A 27,046-nucleotide genomic window follows, 5' to 3' on the forward strand; every position below is an offset into this window, starting at 1 on the left:
CAAGTTAAGAGTCTGGATGACGTCACCTTAATCAAGACAGCATTTGGTTTTGCTCCTGGCAGGCAGAGAGGCTAAGAGAAGAAGCAATTCCTGATTGTCTTTCTCAAAGGAATAAAAATGTTAAGGGCTTCAGTGGTGTGATGGGTGGTCTATTTCTAGTACATTCTTACTCATAGGTTAGGCCTTTCAGAGTCCCAGCTGAAAACATGGGGTGTTTATTAGGGCCTTTCCTTTCTCGGGGTCCTTAAATTGCAATGTTCATCTCCCTGCCTCATGAGTCTGTCAAGGATCTACCCATTTTATCAGCCTCTCAGTTGCTTCCTTCCAGTCAGTAACTGCCTTTAGGGAGAAGCCCCCGCCTCCCAAAGCCAGATCACCTCTTTGAGCCTCTTTTTCTTGCAGACCAGGCCCTCACAATTCCTCACACATAAACCTGGTAGCTATGCCATGCATTCAAAACAGTAGCTTTTGTTAAAAAACATTTTGTCCTAGCTGTTCACAGCAGGAGAATTGGTTCCAGCTACTTAATTCACCATTGCTGATACTGGATGGAATTCCTCCATGCAAAAAAATTTTAAGTTTATATGGTTGATTTAACAATTTTTTTCCTTAATTGCTTCTGAATTCTGATTCGTGGTGAGAGAGACCTTCACCATTTTACTGTTATTTAGAAGTTTGTGTTTTGTTATAGTTCTTTTATGGTTTCAGCTTTTACATTTAAATTTTTGATCCATTTGGGATTTATCTTGATTCACTGAGAAGGTTATATACAACTTACTTTTATTTCTGATGCCCACCTCTTTATCTATCTTCATTTATTGGATATTCTATCTTTATGTCACAGACTTGAAATTTTACCTTTTTATATAGTAAATTAACCTGTGAATTTGAATCTCTGGAATTTCAATTTTTCTATTGTTTCATTGTATGTCCCTGTTCAAGTGTCTGTGTGACATTCTTTTTTTTTATGACTTTAAGATTGGGGCTTCCCTGGTGGCGCAGTGGTTGAGAATCTGCCTGCCAATGCAGGGTACACGGGTTCGCGCCCTGGTCTGGGAAGATCCCACATGCCACGGAGCAACTGGGCCCGTGAGCCACAACTACTGAGCCTGCGCGTCTGGAGCCTGTGCTCCGCAACGAGAGGCTGCGATAGTGAGAGGCACGCGCACCGCGATGAAGAGTGGCCCCCGCTTGCCGCAACTAGAGAAAGCCCTCGCACAGAAACAAAGACCCAACACAGCCATAAATAAATAAATAAATAAATAAATAAAGGAGTTCCTTTAAAAAAAAAAAGATTGACTGTCATGCAATACTTTGCATGCATTTAAATAATTTGATCAGTTATGATATATGTATACACTAGTGAAACCATCACTACAATCAAAATAATTAAAATTTTCTTGTGCCCTTTTTTAATTTATCACAAACTCTGATGCCACCCATTGTGACTAAGCAACAAACTGTCTAAAAAATATCTGCAGTTTCTAGACATTTGATAAATGGAATCATGTAGAATATACTCATTTTGTTTTTTATTCAAGTTATTTTGAGACTCATCTATGTTGTTGTCTTTGGCATTAGTTTGTTCCTTCTTATTGTTAAGTAATAGTATTCTATATATTTGTTTATCCATTCACCTATTGTTGGACATTTAGGTTGATCCCAATTTTGGGCTATCACAAGTAAAGCTGTTATAAAATTTTGTATATAAGACTGTGTGGATATAATGCTTTGGTTTCTCTTGAAACCAAACGGACTGGCTAGGGCTTCCCCGGTTGTGCAGTGGTTAAGAATCTGCCTGCCAATGCAGGGGACACGGGTTCGAGCTCTGGTCCGGGAATATCCCACATGCCGTGGAGCAACTAAGCCTGAGCGCCACAGCTACTGAGCCTGCGCTCTAGAGCCCGTGAGCCACAGCTACTGAGCCTGCATGCCACAACTACTGAAGCCCACGTGCCTAGAGCCCGTGCTCTGCAACAAGCCAATGCAATGAGAAGCCCACACACCACAACAAAGAGTAGCCCCCGCTCGCCGCAACTGGAGAAAGCCGCACACAGCAACGAAGACCCAACACAGCCAAAAATAAATAATTTATCAAAAAAAAAAGATGGAATGGCTAGCTTGTATGTGTAATTTTCTGAAATTGCTCAACTATTTTCTAAAGTGCTTGTATTCCAATAAGAAGTGAATGAGATTTCCAGTTGATCTGCATCTTTATCAACACTTGATACTGTCAGTCTTTATAAGTTTAGTTATGCTTATGGATGTATCTCAGTGTGGTTTAAATTAGCATCTCCTTTAAGATGCAATTTAAAAATAAGATCTTTCATGTACTTATCTTCTTTCATGAAGTGTCTGTTCAAATATTTTGCTCATTTTACATATTTTTTTTCCTTCTCATTAGTTGCAAGAGTCCGTTTTATTTCGGGGGCATATGTTTCTCAAATACCTTCTCCTAATCTTTGGCTTGCCTTTTGATTTTCTTAATTGGTTTTGAAAAACAAAAGTTTTTAATACTGATTAAGTCCAATACATTGATGTCTTCAAATCTACAGATCAATTTGAGGACAACTGACATCTTTACAATATTGATTCTTCCAATCTATGAATATGACATATTTCTTCAATGTCTTCTTTAATTTCTCTGAGTTGGGTTTTAGGGGGAGTTCTCAGAAAACAATGGCCCGCAGGCCAAATTCAGCTCATGGCTTGTTTTTTGTATGGTCCGTGAGATAAGAATAATTTTTACATTTTAAAGGGTTGTCATAAAAATGAAGAATAAAATGGAAAAGATACTACCCGCAGCTCACAAACCTAAAATATTTCATATCTGGTCCTTTACAGAAAAGTTTGTCAGCCCTGTTGTAGAGAATTGTGTATAGAGGTCTTGAACATAATTCATTAGGTTCATTCCCAGGTATTTTATACCTCTGATGCCATCAAGTAACATCTTTTATGACTAAGTTCATTTAAAATGTTACATGCATGGTACAGAGTGGTTGTTTAATGGATATTCAACAAATAAATGAAGAAAAACATTTTCATTTTCAGAAGGAAATTTGTGAAACAGCCTGCTAAAGGATGCTGAATTAAGACCATGACAGATCAGCAAAAGGAAGACACAGGAAAGAGATTCTGAAGAGTGTAGATTTCCTTTCTGTCTTGGCTTTCTGCCTCTGCGCTTTCCTTTTCGGCCCCCCGCCCCACTGCTACTTCCTCTGACAAAGACTTGTGACACCTTAGGGACATGGATGTTGGTGCTATACGATCGAGGAAAACATAAAGGCATTATTTTTTCAATTTTATTTTCTTACTGTTCATTGCTGGTGTATTAGCGAGGGTTCTCCAGAGAAAGAGAACCAACAGGATGGATAGATAGAGGATAGACAGACAGATATTCTAAGGAACTGGCTTGCATGATTGATTCTGAGGGCTGATAAGTCTAAAATCCACAGGGCAGGCCCGCAGGCTGGAAACTCAGGTAAGAGTTGCTGTTCCAGTCTTGAGTCCAAATACTTCAGGGAATCAGGCTGGAAACCCAGACAGAGTTTCTATGCTGACGTCTCGAGGCGAATAGCTTCCTCGGTAAAGCTTAGCCTTTGCTCTAAGACGTTCAACTGATTGGATTAGGTCTAACAAAGATTCTCTCCTTGACCAAACTTCAACCAGGTGCTCCTAAACTCCCTTCTCAATTAGGCTCTGACTTTTGAACTTCTGTTATTTGTCCTTGCATTCCTCAATTTTAGCAAGGATCCTGCTAAGTCAGTTTAGCCAGAATCTCCCACCCTCAATATCTGACATCTGGTTCCTCCTCCTCCTCGAGCCCTGTCTGATCATCCCACCTGCCTCCCGCAAGAACCCTGTCAGGTCAGTTTAGCCAGAATCCGGCCCCCACTCCGCCCCCCTTTCCCCTCATGTTTTCTCTTGGCCGTTTTCCGTTCACGGACATGCCAGCCACGCCCAGCCGGCTCCTGGGCTACAAATTCCCACCTTCTCTTGTCTGGAATTGAGCCCAATCTCTCTGCCCTAGTACAAAACCCCACTGTAGTAGACGCCCTGAATAAAGTTTGCCTTACCGTTAACAAGCGTCAGCGATAACTTTTCTGTAACTCTTCCATCCACAGGGGACTCGGACATGGGTTCACCAATCTGGTCACCCATCCTATTTGGCTTCAGCCTCTGCCTTATTTTTCCTCGTGTCTGTAAAACCACAGGACTAGGACCTCGCCACTAAACATGTGGTCCTCAGAGCAGCAATACCAGCAACACCTGCGACTGCGTTAGAAACGGACAATCTTGGCTCCAAAAGTTATCCTTGTGGACCTTTTCTTTTTGTTTCGGCTTTCTTTCCTGTCCTGCCAGCTGTATACTTGTATGTACATTTTTCAGTGTTTTCTGTGGACAATAAGTTAAAAATTGATTCTAGAAGCAACTGCGTTAGCTGCGTCCAGCTGGGTTCTTCAGACGCAGGGCAGCGTTTGTGGAGACGGCTTCGCCCGCCGCTGAGAGGCTGCCACAACCGGCCACAAGCCGTGAGGACGCGGTCCGCTCGCGGCGTGGTGCCTCCGCCCACCCCTACGAAACTCCGCCTCATCTTCCCCTCTGCCGGGGTCCCCGCCTGCCTGCCCGCGAGACCCCGACTGGCTCAGTCACAGCGGCCACCGGACCGCCACGAAAACCCGGACTAACGGACTACTGAAGTCGCTGGGGTCGTCGGAGGGGTGGCGGGGGGCCTCACGGAGCATGCGCAGGGAGGGTGCGCGCACATGCGCAGTGCCGGCGCAGGGTCGCGCGCTGGGGTGTCTGGCGGCCGCGAGGCTGCGCGCGCGGTTGACGTGCTCGGTGGCTGCGGCGGCGGCGGCAGGGCGTCAAGAGGGGAAGGGCGGGCGGGGCCGGGGGCTGAACCCGGAAGTGGGTCGGCGCCGGAGCGAGCGCGCCCGGAGTGGAGCTCAGCGGCCGGGAGCCAACGGGGAGCCCTGGGTTCCCGGTAATGGACGCGCGGGGCGTCCGCGCGGGGAGCCCGCGCGGGGAGCGGGTTGGCGGGCAGCGGGGGCGCCCTCGGCTGCGCGGTCTCCACCCGGCGGGGCCTGAGGAGGCTGTGCTCCGGCGGCCGTCCGCCGGGTGACCCGCTCTCCTCTCCGCGCCTCCCGGGGCCGTCCCGCCGGGCGCCTCCGGCATTTGGACGCTCGCCGGCCCCGAGGAGGTGCGCCTAGCCGCCCCTGGGAAGCGTATTAATGGGGGACGTAGGTTCCGCGGCCGCGACGGCCTGGTTGTCACTGTCCCGGCGCCTCTGCACCGCGAAGGTGGCCGCCTCGACCTGCACCCACGGCGGGCTCCGCGGAGCCTCCCTTTCTGCCCCCCTTTCCCCTGCCCGGTTCGGGAATCGGGCCTGCAAGGTGTGCTCTGCCTCCCTTAAAATTATTCTTTTGTTGGCTGTGTTTTCTAACCCGGCCCTCCTTGTTCTCCGCCCTAAAATCTCAGCCACGAATGAGTGGAAGCGGTGACTTTATCATAATTTAGTTCTCGTTTAGGAAGGATTTGTTGACAATGCCGCGAATGATTTGGGATCGCTTGGCCATGCAGTTATTTTTCATGGTTCTTACTCTTTTCGCAGACCATGCAACCCTCGGGCACGCCCCTCCAGAAGCTGTTATCCAAGACAATCTAGTTTTCCTTTATAAATCCCTCAAGACACTTATGAAGTTTCTTGTTCTGATACCGTTGTACTGCAATGAAGAAAAGGAGAAAGGTTACTTCACATCTTGACGAGAAGATCCATCTAGGCTACCATAAAGATTCTTCGGAAGGAAATGTTGGAGTGGAGTGTGAGCAAGTAACCTACACTCGTTCCACAGAAAGACCAGCTCCTGAAGCTCTTCGCTGTTATCAGGAACTTCCTCCCTCTCCGGATCAGAGAAAACTTCTGAGTTCTTTGCAGTACAATAAGAACTTGCTGAAGTATTTAAATGATGATAGGCAGAAGCAGCCGTCTTTCTGTGACTTACTTATCATAGTAGAGGGAAAAGAATTTAGTGCGCACAAAGTCGTCGTTGCTGTTGGCAGTAGTTATTTTCATGCGTGTTTGAGCAAAAATCCAAGCACGGATGTTGTCACCCTGGATCACGTAACGCACTCCGTTTTTCAGCATTTGCTTGAATTTCTTTACACATCAGAATTTTTTGTGTACAAATATGAAATCCCTCTTGTTTTAGAGGCTGCAAAATTCCTGGATATTATAGATGCAGTTAAGCTGCTAAATAACGAAAACGTTGCCACTTTTCAGTCTGAGCTAACTGAAAAATCATCACCAGAAGAAACACTAAGTGAGTTAACTGGAAGACTATCGAGTAATCATCAGTGTAAATTCTGTAGTAGACATTTTTGTTATAAGAAGTCTTTAGAGAATCATTTGGCGAAAACCCATAGATCCCTTTTATTAGGGAAAAAGCATGGGTTAAAAATGCTGGAGAGAAGTTTTTCCACAAGGAGATCAAAACGGAATCGGAAGTGCCCTGTTAAGTTTGATGACACCAGTGATGATGAACAAGAAAGTGGTGATGGGTCAGACAATTTGAATCAAGACAGTTTTGATAAGGAAAAGTCAGATAGAAATGATTCTGAGGATCCCGGCAGTGAATGTAATGCTGAAGAGGATGAGCTAGAGGAGGAAATGTCAGATGAATACTCTGACATTGAAGAGCACAGTGAAAAGGATCCCAATGATGCAGAAGAGGAGCCTGAGGCTGGTGATTCTGTCGGAAGCATTCATGAGGGATTAACCCCTGTAGTCATTCAGAACAGTAACAAAAAAATATTGCAGTGTCCCAAATGCGATAAGACATTTGACCGCATAGGTAAGAAAAGACAGCTTGTTTCCTGTCTCTAATAACTTACTTTTCATGGATATTTTAAAGGTGATAGTTAGAAACTAAACTTTGAAAGCAACTTTTAAAAAGAAGACTTAAGTAGGGAGGATATTTGATTTTTGATACATATTTTATCCTGTTATTATAGGTTTGTTGTGATTCAGGAATTAAGTATTTATATTACCCTTTATTTTCTCTTCCTCATGTCCTGGCAGTAGGTGACAGATCATTAGTTCCTGTATTTAGTGTGAAAAATTCCAGAGTATCAATAATTACGAATGTAGACCTTTGATTTATATGCTAATTTAATTTCATAGGTAACTGATATTTTTGAGTCATTATAGAAAATTGAATTAGGTTATATTAGATATAATTTAATAATTTGTATACTATTTCCCCTTGAGCATGGTAATATGTGAGTCATAAATATAGTCACTTTTCCAGTATCCAGTACTGTTTAGAATTGGGATGTTTCAGATTAGTCTAATACATAGTTAGGAATAAAACTGTGCTAAATGTAATTTCATTCTGTAGACAGAGACTTAAGGAAGTATCTTAATAGTATTCTTGGGTTATTATAATAATGAATAAATCAACTTTTTCTTTATTAAAAAAGCGTATGTAGGAAATGTCTCTAACCTTAAATTAAAAATTTATCAGTGAATATTTACTTTCAAGAGATCTAATACTTGCTAGTAAAATAATTTCTAGAGGTGTCTTATATGGACTTTCAATGTGAACTTTTAAATTGCAGCAGTTCAGCTATTTATATATAAATCAAAGTTATGAAATTGGGAAATATATTCGACTGCATAGAATGATAAAAAGAAGAGATAAGTGTAATTTGACCTTGTAAAATTACTTATGCGTTTAATATATCCCAGTGTGTCTTGGAGTGTTGAGTTACTTGTTATTGGCATAGGTGGAAATTAGTTACATTTGCGTTTACATAGGCATTGGTAATTATTTGCTCTCAAAATATTCGATAGTATAAACTATGGCATAGCAGTGGTAACCTCTTCTTTGCTTTTTATTATGCCTTTGAATATTTTTTTCTAAATCAGAATGCTTTTGATAATCCAATTTAATAATTATTTATTGCTATTTTTACTGTGTTTAAGTTTCTATACAAATGAATAAAACAACTTTTTTTGAGTAGGTCAGTTGGAAGAGTGTGCGGATACAAGTAGCGTGTTAAACTCAGGTTGGTAAATGCTCTTGAAGAGCTGTGAACAGATGCTGTGAGGGTTATAGAGAAGAGAACAACATTTTTGGATTGAGATACCTGACAACATTTCATCTTTCCAGTTGATTCTCTTTTTTAGACTTTGTATTCTTAGCACGTGCTTCCTGTATTACACCTTAATTTGACCTAATTTGACTTGAGGTGTGTGGGCAGGGGTCAGTTTGCAAATGGCATTGTAGGCCTCAAACTGTCCTATCAAACACTAACTAGGCCTGTGAGATGCGTTATCAGCAAGGGGTTCTGTGTTCAGGTAAGACGGGAATAACTATACTTAATGCTCTCAAATTCTTTAGTAAAGAAACCTGTTCATTTTACTTAACCTGGCATTTCCTCAAATAATTTTACCACTAGACACTTTTGGGGTTCTCCTTGGAAACTCCCAGGAAAGTAGAGTTCTGTGCACACTATTTGGGGAAAGAGTGCTCAAGGTCAAGGTCCTCATGTACTAAGAGGAAGGTGTTTTGCAGCTTTTTTGACCAAATTCAGTTCAGATAATCAGATAATTGTGGGAATCAATAGGGCACATTGTCAGCTTATTTCCAGCCTCCTTCCTGAATGTATTTTACATTATACCCCTCTTATTGAGACCCTCTCTTGCTTAGCTTCATTGGGGCTTGCTGACTTTTCCCCAGTACAGAGAAAGAGAGAGAGCAAGCAAGAGATTGAGATTGTGATTTTATCATATTGGTTACAAAGTATGAGCTGTGGTGATGTCAGACTGCCTGCATTTTTGAATCCAGGTCTTATGTGAGTTGCTTAACCTGTGTTTGTGCTTTTGTTTCCTCACAGATAGAGTGGGCTGATGCTAATGGTACCTTCTCATGGGGGTTACTATGAGGATTAAATGGGATAGTCCTTGTGAATCACTTAAAATATCGTGTGAAATTTAGGTGTGTAGGGAATGCTAGCTTCTCTTATTCATCATTAATGCAGTTTTTGTGTGTCTCTGCTATGCCAAACACTAAACAAATATGAAATGGTATATTCTCTGTCCTCAAGAATCTTAGAGGTTAATGAGTACGTGCACAAATACAATTATATTACAATAAGATCATCTTATCAGGACAAATACAGAAGCTTATAGGAATCAGGAAAGATTTCACAGAGCAGGTAGCATTTGAGCTCAGACCTAAAGAATAGGGAGGAACTTACAAGGCAGAAGGACCACAACTGCAGACATGGAGGTAGCTGTGTTCTGGAAATTGCTAAGGGCAGGGTGATTTCGGGGTGGGCAAGGAGGCATAAAGAAAATGACAGGTGAGGATTGGCAAGTAAGCAGAGGTCAAGTTTTGAATGGTTTGTATGCAGTATAGAGGAGTTTTCATCCAGTAAGTGATAGAAAGCTGAGAAAACTTTGACAAAGGAAATGACGGCCATAGGAGTTTTAGAAAGATACTCTGGCTTCAGTGATGAGAAGGAAGTTGGAGGTGTTGCAGGCTTGGACTAGGAAGATGAGCAGCATTGGGAATGGGATGTGGGACGGGAGTAGATCAGAGGTGCCCTGAATATAGACTTCAGTGGACTGGTGATGGGTAGAGTGAAAAGAATATGCAGATGGAGAAGACCTGTGTTTCTTAAATGTCCTCCTTTATCATCCCTCTCAGAAGTCCTCTTTATTCTTAAAACAGTTCAAGGGCTACTTTCCAGTAATCCTCCTATCACCCACATTTCTTTCATAGGATTTTAATCCTTTCATAGGATTCCACCTAGAATTGTGATTGTTATTTCCCTATATCATTAGATTATGAGCTTGAAGGTTTTGTATGTTAGTTTTGGTTAGTATCCTTCGTGATACCCCAGGTCATTTCGATAATAAGTTTTCAGTAAGCTCTTGTTTAATTGAACTAAGGTGAAAGGTTGACTCTGACTTTGGACTTGTAAGAAGCGTTTAACTTGCTGTCTCAGAGTGGGTTTAGGAGAGAGAATTAATAAGCTCTGAGACCTTCTGCTGGAACCATTAGCTCCACAGTATGTAGTTTAGTAATTTGATTCCAGCACTTTGGATCTTTTATCTTTTTTGACGTGCTTAGTAGTTGCTCAGAGTGAGATTCCTGATCCAGTTGTATTTTTTCCTTAGGCTCCCAGCTGTCCTCCTCTCAGACTATTCTCATGCAAATAAGAGTCCTTTGACCTTTCCCCCTTGTACCGAAAACCTAGCTGGTGAAAAGGCAAAAATGGGAAGAAGATGACAGATGGGGGTGAGAGAAAAAATTTGGATAATTTATCTTTTTTGTCGTCCCTACTGGGAACTAAAATCCTTCCTTAGATTAAATTTAATCTTTTCTAGAGGTAGAAAATGTTTAAAAACTTTTTTTAAAAATGTGACTGTGTAGACCATCCTGACAGATTCTGCTTGGTTCTGAATAGAAAAGTGTAATGACAGTGGCACAGTTCTCTACTTTAATGTTAAATATTTTAGTTAAATATTCTTTAGGGTATGCCAAATGAATAAATTCAAGGTTAATTTAAGATTTGGCATATGAGATATAATGAGCTAATTTGGTGATGTTTCTCTTTGTAAAACCTCCATATGAAATCTGATGATAATTTTGCATGACCCATATGGAATGAAGCACAAGGTCAAGTTTTGTTATGTGAAAATATCTTTATTTTGTGTGTCCTGATTTGGGACACAATTCGTACTGGGATTCAGTCAGAAAAATGCTGTGGATGAAATTTCTTAATATTATTTGTTTTCTGTTAGTGATTAAGAATGGTGGGGCACAGTTTAGTGTTCTGTGAAAGAATACTGAGGGTTTTTTTTTGATGGAAACTATTTGATAACTTTGAAGTGAACATTTGATTTATACATTATTATTGAATTCCCCCCACCCCATAAGAAAAGAAACAGATATATGTGTTGATTGTGTTTATGCCGAGGAGAACCCCCGCACATCCCTACCAATTGATTTAAGCATGGGATTTCTTTGGACATTTATCTGCCTTTGGGGTTCAGCGTTCCCTCAGAAGTTGTGTCTCTTCTGTTGGTCAGAAATTCAAATCCATGCAGATAACAGGTCCTGCAATGCCTCTGTGCATTAAATTTGAAATAATAACATAACAAAAATGTTTTTTTACTTTAGAGATTCTAAATGTTATAATGAATTATTCAAATTTATGTATTTTCATTGGTCTCTTTGGACTTTGCTGAATTTATTTTTAAATGATTTTATTTGTTTCTTTTTGTTTTTTGGTTAAATCCTGTTAAGTCTACTGGTCTGTAAGCAAATGGAAGTTTAACAATCAAAAGTGGTTTTGATTTTTAATTTAACTGCCACTTGATGGCTTTATTATTCAACTACATATAACTTTTTATTTGCAAGCAAGAATTTCTTGACTACCAATAAACGGAAAATTCTACTAATTGATCTTTCCAGCAAAGGCATTTTCATAGAAAATAAAAGTTTTGGTGAAGATTTTTCTTATAATTTACAATTTTTATTAAGTTGCTCTTCCTGTTCACTTGGGTGTAAAAAATCAGGAGACTTGAGCGGTAGGGGGTTGATAAGTTAGCCTTCAGTCCTGAGAGTCTGTGCTAAGCAGGCACAGTCAATCCCCAGGTAAGAATGGTCCTGTTCCAAAAATCACTTGTAACTTAGTCACTTAAAATCATACTGTGTACTCTTGATTCATTTCCATAATTTAAAAAGCAAGTTTATGAAAAATGTGAAAACTTTCACAATCAAGGAAAACCTTTTTTTTAGTTCCATAAAATGACCCCTATCTTTGCCAAATTAGAATTGTGGGTTATTAGTACATATTGATGATGTTTGGATTCTCTACCTTTTCTCATATCCAGTAGATGTGTAACAAATATTAAGGAATCCAATACAAGCAAGCCATATTATAATAGAGAAAGATTAAAATCAACTCAGAAAACATTTCCCCAAAGAAATTATGTTATAGCAGTATTGGTCTGGTTACCCTGGAAAAAATAATAAAAATCAGTGCTTTTCCAACTTTTTTGGGGGGGATGGTTCAAGGTCAGAAATACATATATTATTATGCTATATACATATGTATGTATATATATATGTGCTCATACATACACTGAAGCAAAATAATTGCATGAATCTAGTGTGAATGCACTCTGATATTTTCTACTCTGTTCCTTTTTTCCCCCCAGTGCTAGTCATAACCCACAGAATTGATTTTATTGACACTAATGATTTTTAGTTTGTGAAACACTGATCTAAGCCATAATGTAGCTCAGCTCTTGTTTTTGAGAACCTACTTGTTATTTGTGATGTCTGTGGAAAGATTTCGCCTTGGGACACACAAGCACGCCTCTCCCCCAGGCAAGCCCCATATTAGCTCCAGTCCCTTGACCACAGCAGGGGAACTGGTGGTGCTCCGGTGTGTGTGTACATGTATCAATGCGGTCATGCCCCCGCAGTGGCAGAGGGAGAACTGAGGAGATACTAGGCATTTTTAGCAATGGCCAGGGGACAAAGTCAAGTTCTTACAGTATTTTCAGAGAGCTGAAACTCCAGTTTGATCTGTTATAACATAGTCATAAACCAGGTGTATGCATATTTACTTGAGATATATCTATGTGCCCGTCCTGTGGCCAGTAATCCTAATAATAATAATAATGATGATGATGATGATGACGACTAATATTTACTAATGCTTACTATGTGCTAGGATGTTTTAAGTGTCGTGTATATATTAATTTGTTTACTTCTCACAGCCCCATGAAGTGTTAATAACGCAGGTAGACAGAGGTTAAATTACTGGCTTGATTAAGATCACACAGCTACTTTAGTAGGTGCCCAAACATTGGCTGAGTTTCCTGACTACATGCATGTAAAAGATGCATAGATCGTCATTGTATGGTCAGTACCTAAATACTACTGGATTTTTATCATACTTTTGTTTCACTTTGCTTGTGATTGTCATCCTTCCCCCCACCTTAAAGAAAATACCTTGGTTCCCTTTCCTCAATATTCTTATGTAAGTGCAGTGCAATTAATTTTTAGATAATATACTGTGTTTATTAAATATAATCATATGTAGATGTAATAAATTAATGAATGTATTTACTAAGTAGATGAATAATTATGATTATCTTTTTTCCTCAGTGGCCTTTGAATATTTTGGGTTTTATCTAATCTCCATGATATATTTATGATTTATATATTTTTTAAAAGTGTATGGATGAAATGCTGTACTTTCACATTAGCTTTAGCCTGAGGAAAAACTTATACATTTTTTTTTTTCAGGACAAAGCAAAGCTAAGCTTTTCATTGAAAATTACTCTTCATATTGATAGTATTTTTTCTTATTTTAATTGCCTTTCACTCGGAAGTATCCTTAATTGAGATTTCTATTTTAAGCTGCTAGATGTGCACATTCACAACTTGATTACAGGTTAATAATAATGGCCAACATTAATTGATAGCTTATAATGGGTTGACCCAGTTATAAGTGTTTTGTGTGTATTAATTTATTTATTATTACAACAGTCCTCTGAGGTAGATCTATTATTCCATTATTATTTTTTCAAATGAGAAAGATTTGAGGCTTAGAAAGGTTACTTGTCCAAGGTCACATAGCCTACAATTTAAAGAATTGGGATTCATATCCAGGTGGCTGGATCCAGGGTCTGTGCCCCTACCTGTGATGCTGTTCTGCCTCTATAATGTGGAAATTTATATTCTAAATAATGATGTAAAAGAATTTTAGTATAAGTAGGAATATAAGTAAGAAGCCAAAATGTATCCTTGTATTTCATTTTTTATTGTCACTTTTCTCTTTGGACAGGCTGTGTTAAAATTTCTTTTTTTTTTATTTTATATTTTTTTATTGAACTATAGTTGATATATAATATTGTATTAGTTTCAAGTGTACAGCAAAGTTATTCAGTTATATATATATATATATATATATATTTTTTTTTTTTTTTTTAGATTCTTTTCCATGATAGATTTATGTCTGTGAGTCTGTTTCTGTTTGTAAATAAGTTCATTTGTATTTTTTTAGATTCCACATATAAATGAGAATAATATTTGTCTTTGTCTGGCTTACTTCACTTGGTATGATAATCTCTAGGTCCATCCATGTTGCTGCAAATGGCAATATTTCATTATTTTTATGGGTGGGTAATATTTCATTGTGTATATATATATATTATATATATATATACCACATCTTCTTTATCCATTCATCTGTCAGTGGACATTTAGATTGCTTCCAGGTCTTGGCTATTGTAAATAGTGCTGCTGTGAACATTGGTGTGTATGAAACTTTTTGAATTAGTTTTTGTCTTTTCTGGATATATGCCCAGGAGTGAGATTGCTGGATCATATGGTAACTCTATTTTTACTTTTTTTAAGGAACCTCCATACTGTTTTCCTTAGTGGCTGCACCAATTTACATTCCCAACAGTGTAGGACGGTTAAAATTTCTTGATTCTTTCTATTGGAAATACCTGTAACATTTGTTTGGAACTCAGATATGCATTCAGAATATAATACAAATCTCACATTAATATGTCTGTGCATTTTACCTGTTCATTTTTTCCTTTTTTTACTTCCCTTGATACTGCCCATATATGTTGGCCTTAGTAGCTTAGTATTAAGCATGCAGTCAAGTACAGGTGATTTACTTGTGTCTTAATGTCTTATAAGTTGGAGAGGTCTTGTAGGAATGGACTGTAGTGAAGTATAAATTTTGCTGAGTATACTAGATTTGTAGTACCCTTTCCAGATTACCTTCTTTGTGAAGAGAGATGAAAATATATAAGATACATAACATATTATATTGCCTTTTATGATATTTTTAAAAGGTCTGCCAAATCTGAAAATTCCTTTCAATTCATGGCTTCTAAATATACTGTTAATCAGGAGATTTTATTCCACTGTCAAATTTCAATCACTATGTAGTAAATGTACTGAATTTAATTTTAATTTCTGTCTTTTTATAGGAAAATATGAGAGCCACACACGTGTTCACACAGGTGAGAAGCCCTTTGAGTGTGATATTTGTCACCAGCGCTATTCGACAAAGTCTAACCTAACTGTTCACAGAAAGAAGCACAGTAATGAAACAGAATTTCATAAGAAGGAGCACAAGTGCCCTTATTGTAATAAACTTCATGCAAGCAAGAAGACTTTAGCCAAGCATGTTAAGAGGCAAGTATTATCTTGCTTCCGTAATATACTTTAGTGTGCCTTCTAATTTAAATATGTAGTGAGCTAAAAACATCTATGGGGTGCTTGTCTCCAGTTCTTTCATTGCTTAACATTTTCTAGACTACAAATTTATTAAGAAAAGAACAGCAAATATTAGTTCATATTTTTTACTACTGCTATTGAGATGAAGTTTTTTGATACTGAAACAAAAACTATAGTCTATGCTATAGAAGTTTAAGATACAGAATTTTTGTTATCCTGGGTTTTCTGTCTTGGGTTTTGGCAAGTATGTTTTCAACCTATATGGTTTTAGAACTGTAGGAAACTTATTCCGCATGCTCAACTTTGTCTTTAGTGTATGAAAATTTGTGGGAGAAAGAATATTTAGTATAGTATTGCATATTTAATTTTGAGAAATTAAATTTACTGAAATATGGACTAAAACAAGTCAAGTGAATTGCATTGAAGATTATCTGTGAATAGATAGGTTCCTGAATATGTGTAAAGTATGATTATGCTTTACTTTGACTATTTCTGCATAACTTTAGGCACACATATTCATATATTAAAATAATAGCGATACCTGTATTCTTAAAGTACTCAAATGTGCCTGTCTCTTTAAGAAAGGAATCAGTGCCTGATTCTTGTAATCACTGTCAACATATCAGATAGAATATTGACTTATATAATCTTTTCCTGACAGCCTTTTAATTTTTTTCTTATAGATTTCATCCTGAAAATGCACAAGAATTTATTTCCATTAAGAAGACTAAGAGTGAAAGTTGGAAATGTGATGTAAGAGATTTTAATTTGTAGGAGAAAACCAAATTAAATGTAGTGTGACCTTTTGGAAAAGTAATTAAATTTTAAAGTAATATAAACTTAGCTTATATCACTTTTAGAATCTCTCTTTTATACAACGTTATCCTAATATTTTTGTAAATTAAGCCTGGTATGAGTTAGTTTTTGAATGATGGACCTGAAAAATAGAAATCCTAGTTTTTATTTTTATCGTAATCACTATACCATGTTTTTATAGTTGTCTGAAACTGTGATGTTACTGTTGCACAGAATGTAAAATGTTAGAATTTTCCCTCCATTTCTGGTTGTCTGTTGCTATATATCAAACCACCTCAAAACTTAGTGGCTTTGAATTACCATTTCATTGTATCTCATCATTTTTTGGGTCAGTAATATAAATGGGGGCAGGATTTTGCTAGGCAATTCTTCTGTTCTACATGGTGTCAGCTGAAGTCACTCAGTTGTTTTCAGCTGATGGATGGTCTGTCTGATCTGGTCTGGTTTGGGGCTGCTTCCAAAGTGCCTCATTCACATGGCTGGAAACCTGGTGTTGGTCGACAGCTAGAAGCTCAGCAAGGACAGCTGGCTTTTCCTGGGGCTACTTGAACTTCCTTCTGGCATGGCAGCTGGGCTCCAAGAGTGAGTGTGTGTTCCAGGAAGAAGCCGAGGTAAATGCTCTCAGGCTTCTTATGGCCTCACCTCGGAAGTCTCAGAGCACCACTTCTAACACGTTCTGTTGGTCACACAAGCCACTACAGCCAGGGAAGATTTAAGGATAGTGGAATTAATCTCCATTTTACAATGATAGGAGTAGCAAAGAATTTGTATGTATTTTTATTCTACCACACCCCCTAAAGTACTTTTTCATTATTTAGGTAAATATTGTTTAAAGGAGTAATCAGCTATCATTTTGTTTACTCCTAGGCTTCAACTTATATATTGGGTTGGCCAAAAAGTTCCTTCAGTTTTTAAGTAAAAATAAAAGACGCATTTTTCATTTTCACCAAGAACTTTATTGAACAACGTATCCATTGTTTTGTTCCACTACCTTCTGCCATTTTTCAGGCAACTTCATAATTCCATCTTCCCAAAACTTTTTATCTTTTTGAGCAAAGGACTGTTCCAGGTGCCTTTTACAGTCTTCCAGGGAATTGAAGTTTTTTCAATTAGAAGAGTTTTGTAAAGACTGAAATAAATGGAAATCCGAAGGTACAATGTCTGGTGAATATGGCGGATGAATCAGAACTTCCCAGCCAAGCTCTAACAGTTTTTTGCCTGGTCACGAAAGAAACATGCGGGCTTGTGGTATCCTGATGGAAGATTATGTGTTTTCTGTCGACTAATTCTGGACGCTTTTCGTCAAGTGCTGCTTTTAGTTGGTCTAATTGGGAGCGCTACTTGTTGGAATTAATCGTTTGGTTTTCCAGAAGGAGCTCATAATAGAGGACTCCCTTCTAAACCTACCATATACACAACATCACCTTCTTTGGATGAAGACGGCCTTTGGTGTGGTTGGTGGTGGTTCATTTCACTTGCCCCACGATCTCTTCTGTTCCACATTATTGTACAGTATCCACTTCTCATTGCCCATCACAATTTGTTTTAAAAAGGGAACATTTTCATTACGTTTAAGCAGAGAATCTCACGTGGAAATACAGTCTAGAGGGTTTTTTTGGCTTAACTTATGTGGAACCCAAACATCAAAGCAATTAGCATAACCAAGCTGGTGCAAATGATTTTCAGCCTTTGATTTGGATATTTTGAGTATGTCGGCTATCTCCCACATGGTATAACATTGATTGTTCTAGTGAGTGTCTCGATTTGATCGCTATCAACTTCAACTGGTCTACCCCAACGTGGAGCATCGTCCGGCGAGAAATCTCCAGCACGAAACTTCACAAACCACTTTTGGCACGTTTGATCAGTCACAACACCTTCTCCATACACTGCACAAATCTTTGCGTTTCAGTTGCGTTTTTACCTTTCTTGAAATAATAAAGCGTAATATGCCGAAAATGTTGCTTTTTTCTTCCATCTTCAATATTAAAATGGCCACACAAAAATTCACCAATTTTGATACTTTTTCTTAAAACTGCACACTGATATGACAGCTGTCACAATACAATCTAACAAAATTATTTCGAATGAAGTTAAAGACAACTAAGTGCTACTAGAGCCATCTTACGGATGGCCAACCCAATACAGGACAAGATTTTGGCCAACCCAATACAGGACAAGATTCTCACCATTTCTCTGATTTCAGCTTCTAGAAATTGAAGTTAATTATTAATTATTTGGATCTTTATAAGATGGTTTCTTCTCCTTACTAAGTTTCATCATCCTCAGCGGCAAAATGATAACAATTATATCTACTTTTAGGTTTATTGTGAGAATTAAGTAAAATAATCCATGAATTACTTAGCATTGTGCCTGGTATATAGTACATGCTGTGCTGTTGTTGTACCTGGAGTATAGTACGTGCTGTGTTGTTACACGTGGTGTATAGTACACGCTATGTTATACCTGGTGTATAGTACATGCTATGTTATACCTGGTGTATAGTACACGCTGTGTTATACCTGGCGTATAGTACATGCTGTGTTGTTATACCTGGTGTATAGTACATGCTATGTTGTTACATACCTGGTGTATAGTAGATGCTGTGTTGTTATACCTGGTGTATAGTACATGCTATGTTATACCTGGTGTATAGGACACGCTGTGTTATACCTGGCGTATAGTACATGCTGTGTTGTTATACCTGGTGTATAGTACATGCTATGTTGTTACATACCTGGTGTATAGTAGATGCTGTGTTGTTATACCTGGTGTATAGTACATGCTATGTTATACCTGGTGTATAGTACACGCTGTGTTATACCTGGCGTATAGTACATGCTGTGTTGTTATACCTGGTGTATAGTACATGCTATGTTGTTACATACCTGGCGTATAGTAGATGCTGTGTTGTTATACCTGGTGTATAGTACATGCTATGTTGGTTACATACCTGGCGTATAGTAGATGCTGTGTTGTTATACCTGGTGTATAGTACATGCTATGTTGTTACATGGTGTATAGTAGATGCTGTGTTGTTATACCTGGTGTATAGTACATGCTATGTTGTTACATACCTGGTGTATAGTAGATGCTGTGTTGTTATACCTGGTGTATAGTACATGCTGTATTGTGGTGGTTGTTATGCTTGGTGTATAGGACATGCTATATTGTTACAGCAGTTCCTCCTCCCCTCTTCTAAATCTGATGTCTGCCAAATTTCTTTAAAATGTTGTGTCTATTCTTTCTGACCACCTCAAGAGATAAACTTTTTAAAGTAATTTTTCTGAAGTTTCTTACTCCTATTCCTAATCACATATATGGCAAGCATGATAAAAACCTTTATTCATAACATATAATTGATTTAAAATATAAATTTAATGGATTTAGAAATGTTGACCAGGATTAAGATAGTAGGATTACTGCATGATCTTAGGAATTAGCCTATTAGAAATGTAAGGTGGGCTTCCCTGGTGGCGCAGTGGTTGAGAATCTGCCTGCCAATGCAGGGGACACGGGTTCGAGCCCTGGTCTGGGAAGATCCCACATGCCGCGGAGCAACTAGGCCCGTGAGCCACAATTACTGAGCCTGCGCTTCTGGAGCCTGTGCTCCGCAACAAGAGAGGCCGCGATAATGAGAGGCCCACGCACCATGATGAAGAGTGGCCCCCACTCGCCGCAACTAGAGAAAGCCCTCGCACAGAAACGAAGACCCAACACAGCCATAAAAAATAAATAAATAAATAAATAAAATAAAAACCAAAGTTTAAAAAAAAAAAAAAGAAATGTAAGGTGTTGAAATTTAGCTAACTTTAGTACTAATTTAAAATAAATTCTTACTGTAATTCCTCCAGGGTATTTTTTCTGCACAATAGTTGATTATACTTCTGGTAAGTTTTTTCTTTTAGGAGAAATTTCTCTTTAGCTACTTGAATATATGTGTTTATTTCTCATCATGAGCTTTGTACTTTTATTTTAAATTCAGGTTCCCTTACATTTTATGTGCATTTTCTTTTAGATTTGTAAGAAATCTTTTACTCGAAGACCACACTTGGAGGAACATATGATTCTCCATTCTCAAGATAAACCTTTTAAGTGTACCTATTGTGAAGAACATTTTAAGTCACGATTTGCACGGTTAAAGCATCAAGAAAAGTTCCATCTGGGTAAGCAGATTAATTTTTCTAGGAGCAGCATAGCAACTGTTAGTGGTCGCGTCATGCTGGAGGAGGCTGCTGCTGTTGAGTCACTGAGGAGAAGGGGGTCGTGTACGTGGGGAGGGGCACTGGATTTGCTGCTGTTCTTGGAGATGAGTAAATATGGGGTTTGTTTTGTTTTGTTTTCTGGTGGCAGAGGTGTTCGTGGTCATAACTGCATTTATTTACAGTTGATTGTTGGATAGGTTTGTGAGTGCCTGGGGTAGGCGTTTTTGTCTTGGAAAAAACTCACGTTTCAGAGAGTGTAGTAAACTTAGTATATTTGAAATTCAGTATTGTATTTGATGAATTCTCTCCCTCATGCTTATGGCCAAGGTGGAGACTTGTGTTCCAGATGGTAGTACAGTTAGGTACATTTATGACAGTTACTCCCAATAATGAATTATTATCTTTCAAGCAGCCTTTTCCCTATCCTATTCAATGTTTTTATTGACAACTTGGATAAAAATAATATATTTCATGCTTTATGAATACGCTACATGACATAAAGCTGGCAGGGGTAGTTGATACAGCAGAAAACAAGAAAGTAAAAAAAAAAACTCTTGGGGGCTTCCCCGGTGGCACAGTGGTTAGGAATCCGCCTGCCAATGCAGGGGACACGGGTTCGAGCCCTGGTTCAGGAAGATCCCACATGCTGCAGAGCAGCTGGGCCCGTGCGCCACAACTACTGAGCCTGTGCTCTAGAGCCCACGCACCTGGAGCCGGTGCTCCAAGACGAGAGAGGCCACCGCAATGAGAGGCCCGCGCACGGCAATGAAGAGTAACCCCCGCTCACCGCAACTAAAAAGAAAGCCCACGCACAGCAACGAAGACCCAAGGCAGCCAAAAATAAATTAAAAAAAAAACAACTCTCTGCTGTAAAAAAAAAAAAAAAGTTAAAATTAATTAAGAATAAATACAAAGTTGTACACATGGGAATGATCTGACTTTTTTTAATCATTGGGAGTTGCAGAGCTGTAAAATGGTACAGAATCCAAATGCCTCACTTTTCAGATGGGCTTATTAATAGCAGAGGCACAGTCTGAACCAGTAATGTCATATGACTGACAAAAACAACTGTAGTTTTAAACTACATTAATAAAAATGTTCAGAATTAGGAAAGTAATCATCTTGCTGATTTTAAATTAATCTGGAATATTGCATTCATTTATGGATACCACATTCAAGATGGATATTGACATATATTCTAGAGGTGGGTAATTATGGCAACATAGGGCTTTAAAATCATGTCATCTGAAAAACTTTTGAAGGACCTTGAAATATTTTGTTCGGGAAAGGAAGACAGAACAGCCATCTTCAGATATTTTCAAGGCTCTATTGCACAATGAGGAATACAGTTGCCCCTCAGTATCCATGGGGGTTGGTTCCAGGACCTCTCCAGATACCCAAATCCAAGGATGCCCCAGTCCCTTGTATAAAATGGTGTAGTATTTGCATATAACCTGTGCACATTCTCCTGTATACTTTAAATCATCTTTAGATTACTTATAATACCTAATACAATGTAAATACTATTTAAATAGTTGTAAATACAATATAAATGCTATGTAAATGGTTGCCAGTGCCTGGAAAATTCAAGTTTTGCTTTTTGGAACTTTCTGGAATTTTTTTCAAATATTTTCTATCTGGAGTTGGTTGGATCCACAGATATCGGGGGGTGGGGGGGGGGGAAGCAAGCCGAGTTATACTCCTTTTTCACACATCCTTTGTCATCCTTTCAGTTTGCCCTTCAGTAGAACTCTGTCTTCTCTCCAGTTATTTGGTAAAATCATGGTGAAATTTTGAATCCAGCTAAGGTCAATATTACTGTAAGAAATTTGTATTTAATTTTGTAGGACTAAACAAATGTGCCACAGTCTCTTCAGTTGAGGCAGTGTCATTAAGATCTTTTGGTTCTAAGGAGCAGCAGTACCTTTCCAAACCATGTGCTCTCTTAAGTATTCTGTTTATTCTTTGAAAGTTTCTTATTACCTCCTTTCCCCAGAAATTTGGTATGTAACATTTTTCAGTTTGACCCAGTCTGATTTCAAACTAGGAATTGGCTGTTTCAGTTTATAATAAACTCATTAGTTTATTCACCTTTTATTATATTAGATGCCTGGTGCCATACTCAGCTTTAGGAATATAGAGATGATTGTAACCTGTCTGCTGGGAATAAAATAAACACTCTAGAAGGGGAGAGAAAACTATAAATAAATAATTGATTGTGTAAATAATAATAATTGTGTAAAAAATAATTGTGTTATATATGCGTTAGTGGTAGGTATGAATTTATAACATACGTATTAAATTTAACTTAGTATCTATTCTTAAAGTTTAGATGCACACTATTTTTTCCTTTTTAGGTCCTTTTCCATGTGATATATGCGGTCGCCAGTTTAACGACACTGGAAATTTGAAACGCCATATAGAGTGTACCCATGGTGGAAAGAGAAAATGGACTTGCTTTATCTGTGGGAAATCAGTACGAGAAAGGTGAGGAATTATCTAAATACCCAGAAACATCCTGGTACTGTTATGTAGAAGTAATTAATGAATGTATTTTATAAGGATTAGGGTAACACAAGACACAAGGTACTTGAATTATGCTTTAATTTGAAATTTAAGGATAAAAGAAATTGTATAATATGTTATAGAAGGTGATATGAAGTCAGGATTTGCAGATTTAGATGGTGAATTTAACAAAGATACCATTTTGTGTCTTTCTGAAACCCCACTAAATATACGTTAAAGGTTGTTTATTCATTCATTTATTTATTTTAAAGACATAAGCTACAAAGACAGCGAGACAGAAAAGTGACAAGAGCAACACAGGTTTGGAAGCTAGAAAGCAGATGTATCAGTGGTAACTGACTTAGCAGATCTGAGGAAGACAAATCCCAAAGTGGCAATGGAGAAATTGAGAACCTAGTTTACATCCCAGAATCCACAAAAGGTATGGGAACTGGCAGTCTCAGATACCTCTGGAACTAGGGTGAAGGAATAAGGAGCACTGGAGTCAGAACTGCTCTAGAAGTTAAGTTAGATCATTGGCTTCTCTTCCGTCACCCACACAGGCCGTTGCTGCTGGACATCTTGGCTTCTAGATTTTACCCTTCAGACAGTAGATTAGAAAACAATTCCCTGAAAACATGAGCAACCAAAGGACAAATATATTCCCTGGTAAATAATACACCCAGATCACCTACAGTGAAGCACAGAGTCATCAAGGCCTACCCATGCTCCTTGATCCTCCCATCTGTGTTTAGCCTTTCACACTTAATCACGAGCAGACAGTGAAGAATTACAAGACACAGAAGGAGAACCTTTAACATGGGAGATTTATTCCAACACAAAACGAAACAAAAACTTGAAGGAAACATATCATGCAGGAAGAAGAAAACTTGCAAAAAAAGAAGTAAACAATTACTAATATCCTCAGTTGAAGATATAGAATCCATTAAACAAGAACAGGATGTTATACAAAAGAGTCACTGACGTGACAAATCAGAACTCCCAGAAATTCAAAGCATGATCCACAAAGTAAAGACCTTAACAGAGAGATTGCAGGACAAAGTTAAGGGATCTCCAAAAAAGTAGAGCAAAAAAATGCAGAATTGAAAAGTAAAGATTAGAACATTTGGAAACCAGGCAAGAGGTCCAGAAGGAAAGAACAGAGAAAATGGAAGGGAGTAAAATCATCACTGAAATAGTTCAAGATGATTTCCCAGAACTGAAAGACATGAGTTGCCAGACAGAAATGACCCATTAAATGCTTAGGACATTAGATGAAAATAAACCTACTCCAAGGTGCAGCACTATGATGTTTCAGAACACTGGGGACAAAGAGAAGCCTGTCTGTGCTTCTGCTTTTTCTAGGGAGAAAGTCACATACACGGAATTAAGAATGAGTTACTCGGACTTCTCTCTGAGCAGCAACACTGGAAGTAAGGTGGTCCAATTGTACCTTCAAAATTTGGAAAAAAAAATAAATTCCAACCTAGAATTCTGTTCATAGTCAAACTGTCAACAAGTCTGAGGATAATAAAGATACTCTTCATGATGTCAAAAAATTAGCTTTCACTGCAATCTTTCTCATGAAGCCGCTAGAAGGTGTGCTTCACCAGAATGAGAAAGTAAACTGATGAAGAGGAAGACCAGGGCAACAGGAAATAGGAATTTTAATACGGTAAAGAGGCAAAGGGAGTTCACGGGAGGATGGTGAATGAAGATCCCAGGATGTCACATGTGCAGGATAGTGAATGAAGATCCCAGGATGTCACATGTGATTCTGAGATGGGTACTGAGTCCACACTCGTAGTGGCCGTGACCCATGACATGTTGAGGGTAGTCAGTGCTAAGATCCCTGCTAACATGTTTCCTCTGTTAACTAGTGGACAGAATGCTGGAGTAGGTCTGACCCCAAGGCTTTATTGTTTTACTGTGGTAAGAACATTTAACACGAGATCTACCCTCTTAGCACATGTTTGAGTGTACAATGTGGTGTTGATAACCACAGGCACAGTGCTGTACATCGGGTCTCTAGAACTTACTCATCTTGTGTAACTGAAACCTCATACCCATGAACGGCAACTCCCCATGTCCCCCTCGCTGACCCAAATTTTCATCTGTATTCTGCTGGCTGTATAGTACCTGTATGCTAAAGAGGCTCCTGCTGTGGTCTTTATGCCTGGCTGCTTGATTTAACTGAGGATACTCATTTCATTTCACAGAAATGTTCTTTTGTGACCTGTCCATGAGAACTAGACGTAGGTCATGGTACGCCTAGGAGCCAAATATACACAGCAGCCTACTCACTTTGACCGTGTCTCTGCCAGCTTCCAGTACCAGGTCCCCTCCAGCCAGCCAGATGCTCTGGTTGGGATGAACCCTGTGCTTTGCAGTATTTGGTCGTGACTTTACTGCTGACAGGCTGGAAAGGGCTGGTGCCAACGCTCAGGGAAGCTGAGCGGCCAGGCCGACACGGAGACCCTGCTGCTATTACCTTGTGGGCCCTTTATCCAGTAGTGGCCATATTGTTAGGTTTGTGCTTGCTATTCAGTTTTTCAAAAACATACGATATATAGTTTAGTGATTTGTACTATATAGGTAGTAAAGCAAAGAAAGGGAATACTTACATAAATGGTTATTTCTGAGAGAGGGACGTGGTGGGGGATAGGACCAAGGAGGACCTTGTGGAGTGTTGTAAGGGACGGGAATGTCCTCTGTCTTATCCTGCATTTAAGCGTTTAGTACTGTTTTTAAACAATATGTGTATATTTATATCCTTCAGTGTATAGAAGTTCATTATTTTAAAAAGATTAGAAATGCCACTTTCCTAGAAAAAACAAATGGGTATGATGGCAGCAAAATCAGTGAGCTACATTTATATGAAAACTTGTATTTACAGATTGGTAAATTATAGTTTATCTTATGCATTATAAATTTTTTTCCCTTAAAGGTCTTCCTGTAAAAACAAAAAGCAAACAAACCAAAAAAAACAACCTTTCCATGTGTTTTCCTTTCTTCCCCCCCAAAATAACTTTGTCCATCCTTACTCAGCAGTTTATGTACATGGGAAATCTCCGAATGTTAGAACTGTAGGAAATGCAGCAGTGGTTACACAGTGGCCCATCCAGGGTCAGTAGGGCGGGAGGATTTAGGACTAGCAAGAGTTGTATCCTTTATATGGTTTCCCTTTTTAACATTGGCATCTGGAAATTACAAGTACCTGTAAAGTTTTCTTTGCCTTAAAACGTTGTTTTAACAAGTTTTGAGCACATATTGGAAAGGAATAGTACTGATAAACTGGATTTCTTATATATTATTAAACACTGTCCACTAAAATTAACGTCAGTTTTACCTAATCAGTAGTGACAATTGAGCATTTTTCATTTGTATTTCTTGGAAGTTTACATAAGCTATATATTAAATCTTCGAGCAAACCAATGGCAAAGGAGGCCAAAGTTAAATTATTTGCTTTTTTTAAGGAGAGAGACATAATAAACATGTTTATTATGCTGGTGCGACTAATCCAATAAAGAGCAAAAATATTGTAGGAAAAAGGGAATAATTGACATCGTTATCTGTTAGCTTGAACACTGTTCTAGTAAGCTTTCTAGAAATCTGTGTTTAATACATACGTTGGCATTAAAAAATCGGTAGGTAAATATATATATTTTTTTAATGCAGAACTACTTTGAAAGAACATTTGAGAATCCATAGTGGAGAAAAGCCTCATCTTTGTAGTATTTGTGGGCAAAGTTTTCGTCATGGAAGCTCATACAGGTAGGTCAAGCCATTTTTTTCCCCAATATTAAGTATGATAAAATTATATCTCCGTTTTAACTCTCTTCTCTTATCATTGTGTTAGTTGTTTGATGAATTAAAACATGTCTTAGCACTTGTGATAAGCAAAGTTGTGCAGAAAACTTTGTGTAGACTTTTGCCCCTACCTTTTAATATTCATTTTGTAGTATAAAATATTTTAAAATATTTCCTCATCACTAAGTTTGCTGAATGCTTTACTGTCTAAGTCGTTGTCATTTAAATATTTCATTATTTTTCTTTGAATCAAAATTCATGAAAACTCTGGTGTTCTAAAGTTGGTGTATTTTTTCAGTCCTAATTATCAAAGAATATTTTGGTATGAAAATAATGACAAAATTGAAAACTCCAGGATTCTCAGTTTTAGAATGTCTTCTGAGTATTAGTTGTAACTTACATAATATTTGTATAGCTGAG

At 38.4% G+C, this 27,046-nt stretch overlaps 2 protein-coding genes across 2 annotated transcripts in view; one reads left to right on the forward strand and one right to left on the reverse strand.

Annotated features, from left to right (window-relative positions):
- CRB1 (crumbs cell polarity complex component 1) overlaps positions 1-4,583 on the reverse strand; it is a 282,452-nt gene extending 277,869 nt beyond the window's left edge. The window contains exon 1 of the mRNA XM_061185280.1: positions 4,077-4,583. Coding sequence (XP_061041263.1) covers positions 4,077-4,161 — 85 coding nt within the window. The 5' untranslated portion in view covers positions 4,162-4,583. The remainder of the gene's footprint in view (positions 1-4,076) is intronic.
- A 331-nt stretch (positions 4,584-4,914) lies between these two features.
- The window catches only part of ZBTB41 (zinc finger and BTB domain containing 41), a 38,213-nt gene continuing 16,081 nt past the window's right edge, over positions 4,915-27,046 (forward strand). The window contains exons 1-7 of the mRNA XM_061185281.1: positions 4,915-4,987; positions 5,615-6,854; positions 15,041-15,248; positions 15,974-16,043; positions 20,125-20,272; positions 22,669-22,798; positions 26,495-26,590. Coding sequence (XP_061041264.1) covers positions 5,732-6,854; positions 15,041-15,248; positions 15,974-16,043; positions 20,125-20,272; positions 22,669-22,798; positions 26,495-26,590 — 1,775 coding nt within the window. The 5' untranslated portion in view covers positions 4,915-4,987; positions 5,615-5,731. The remainder of the gene's footprint in view (positions 4,988-5,614; positions 6,855-15,040; positions 15,249-15,973; positions 16,044-20,124; positions 20,273-22,668; positions 22,799-26,494; positions 26,591-27,046) is intronic.

Source organism: Eubalaena glacialis, chromosome 3 (assembly GCF_028564815.1).
Source record: "Eubalaena glacialis isolate mEubGla1 chromosome 3, mEubGla1.1.hap2.+ XY, whole genome shotgun sequence".
NCBI classification, from domain to species: domain Eukaryota; kingdom Metazoa; phylum Chordata; class Mammalia; order Artiodactyla; family Balaenidae; genus Eubalaena; species Eubalaena glacialis.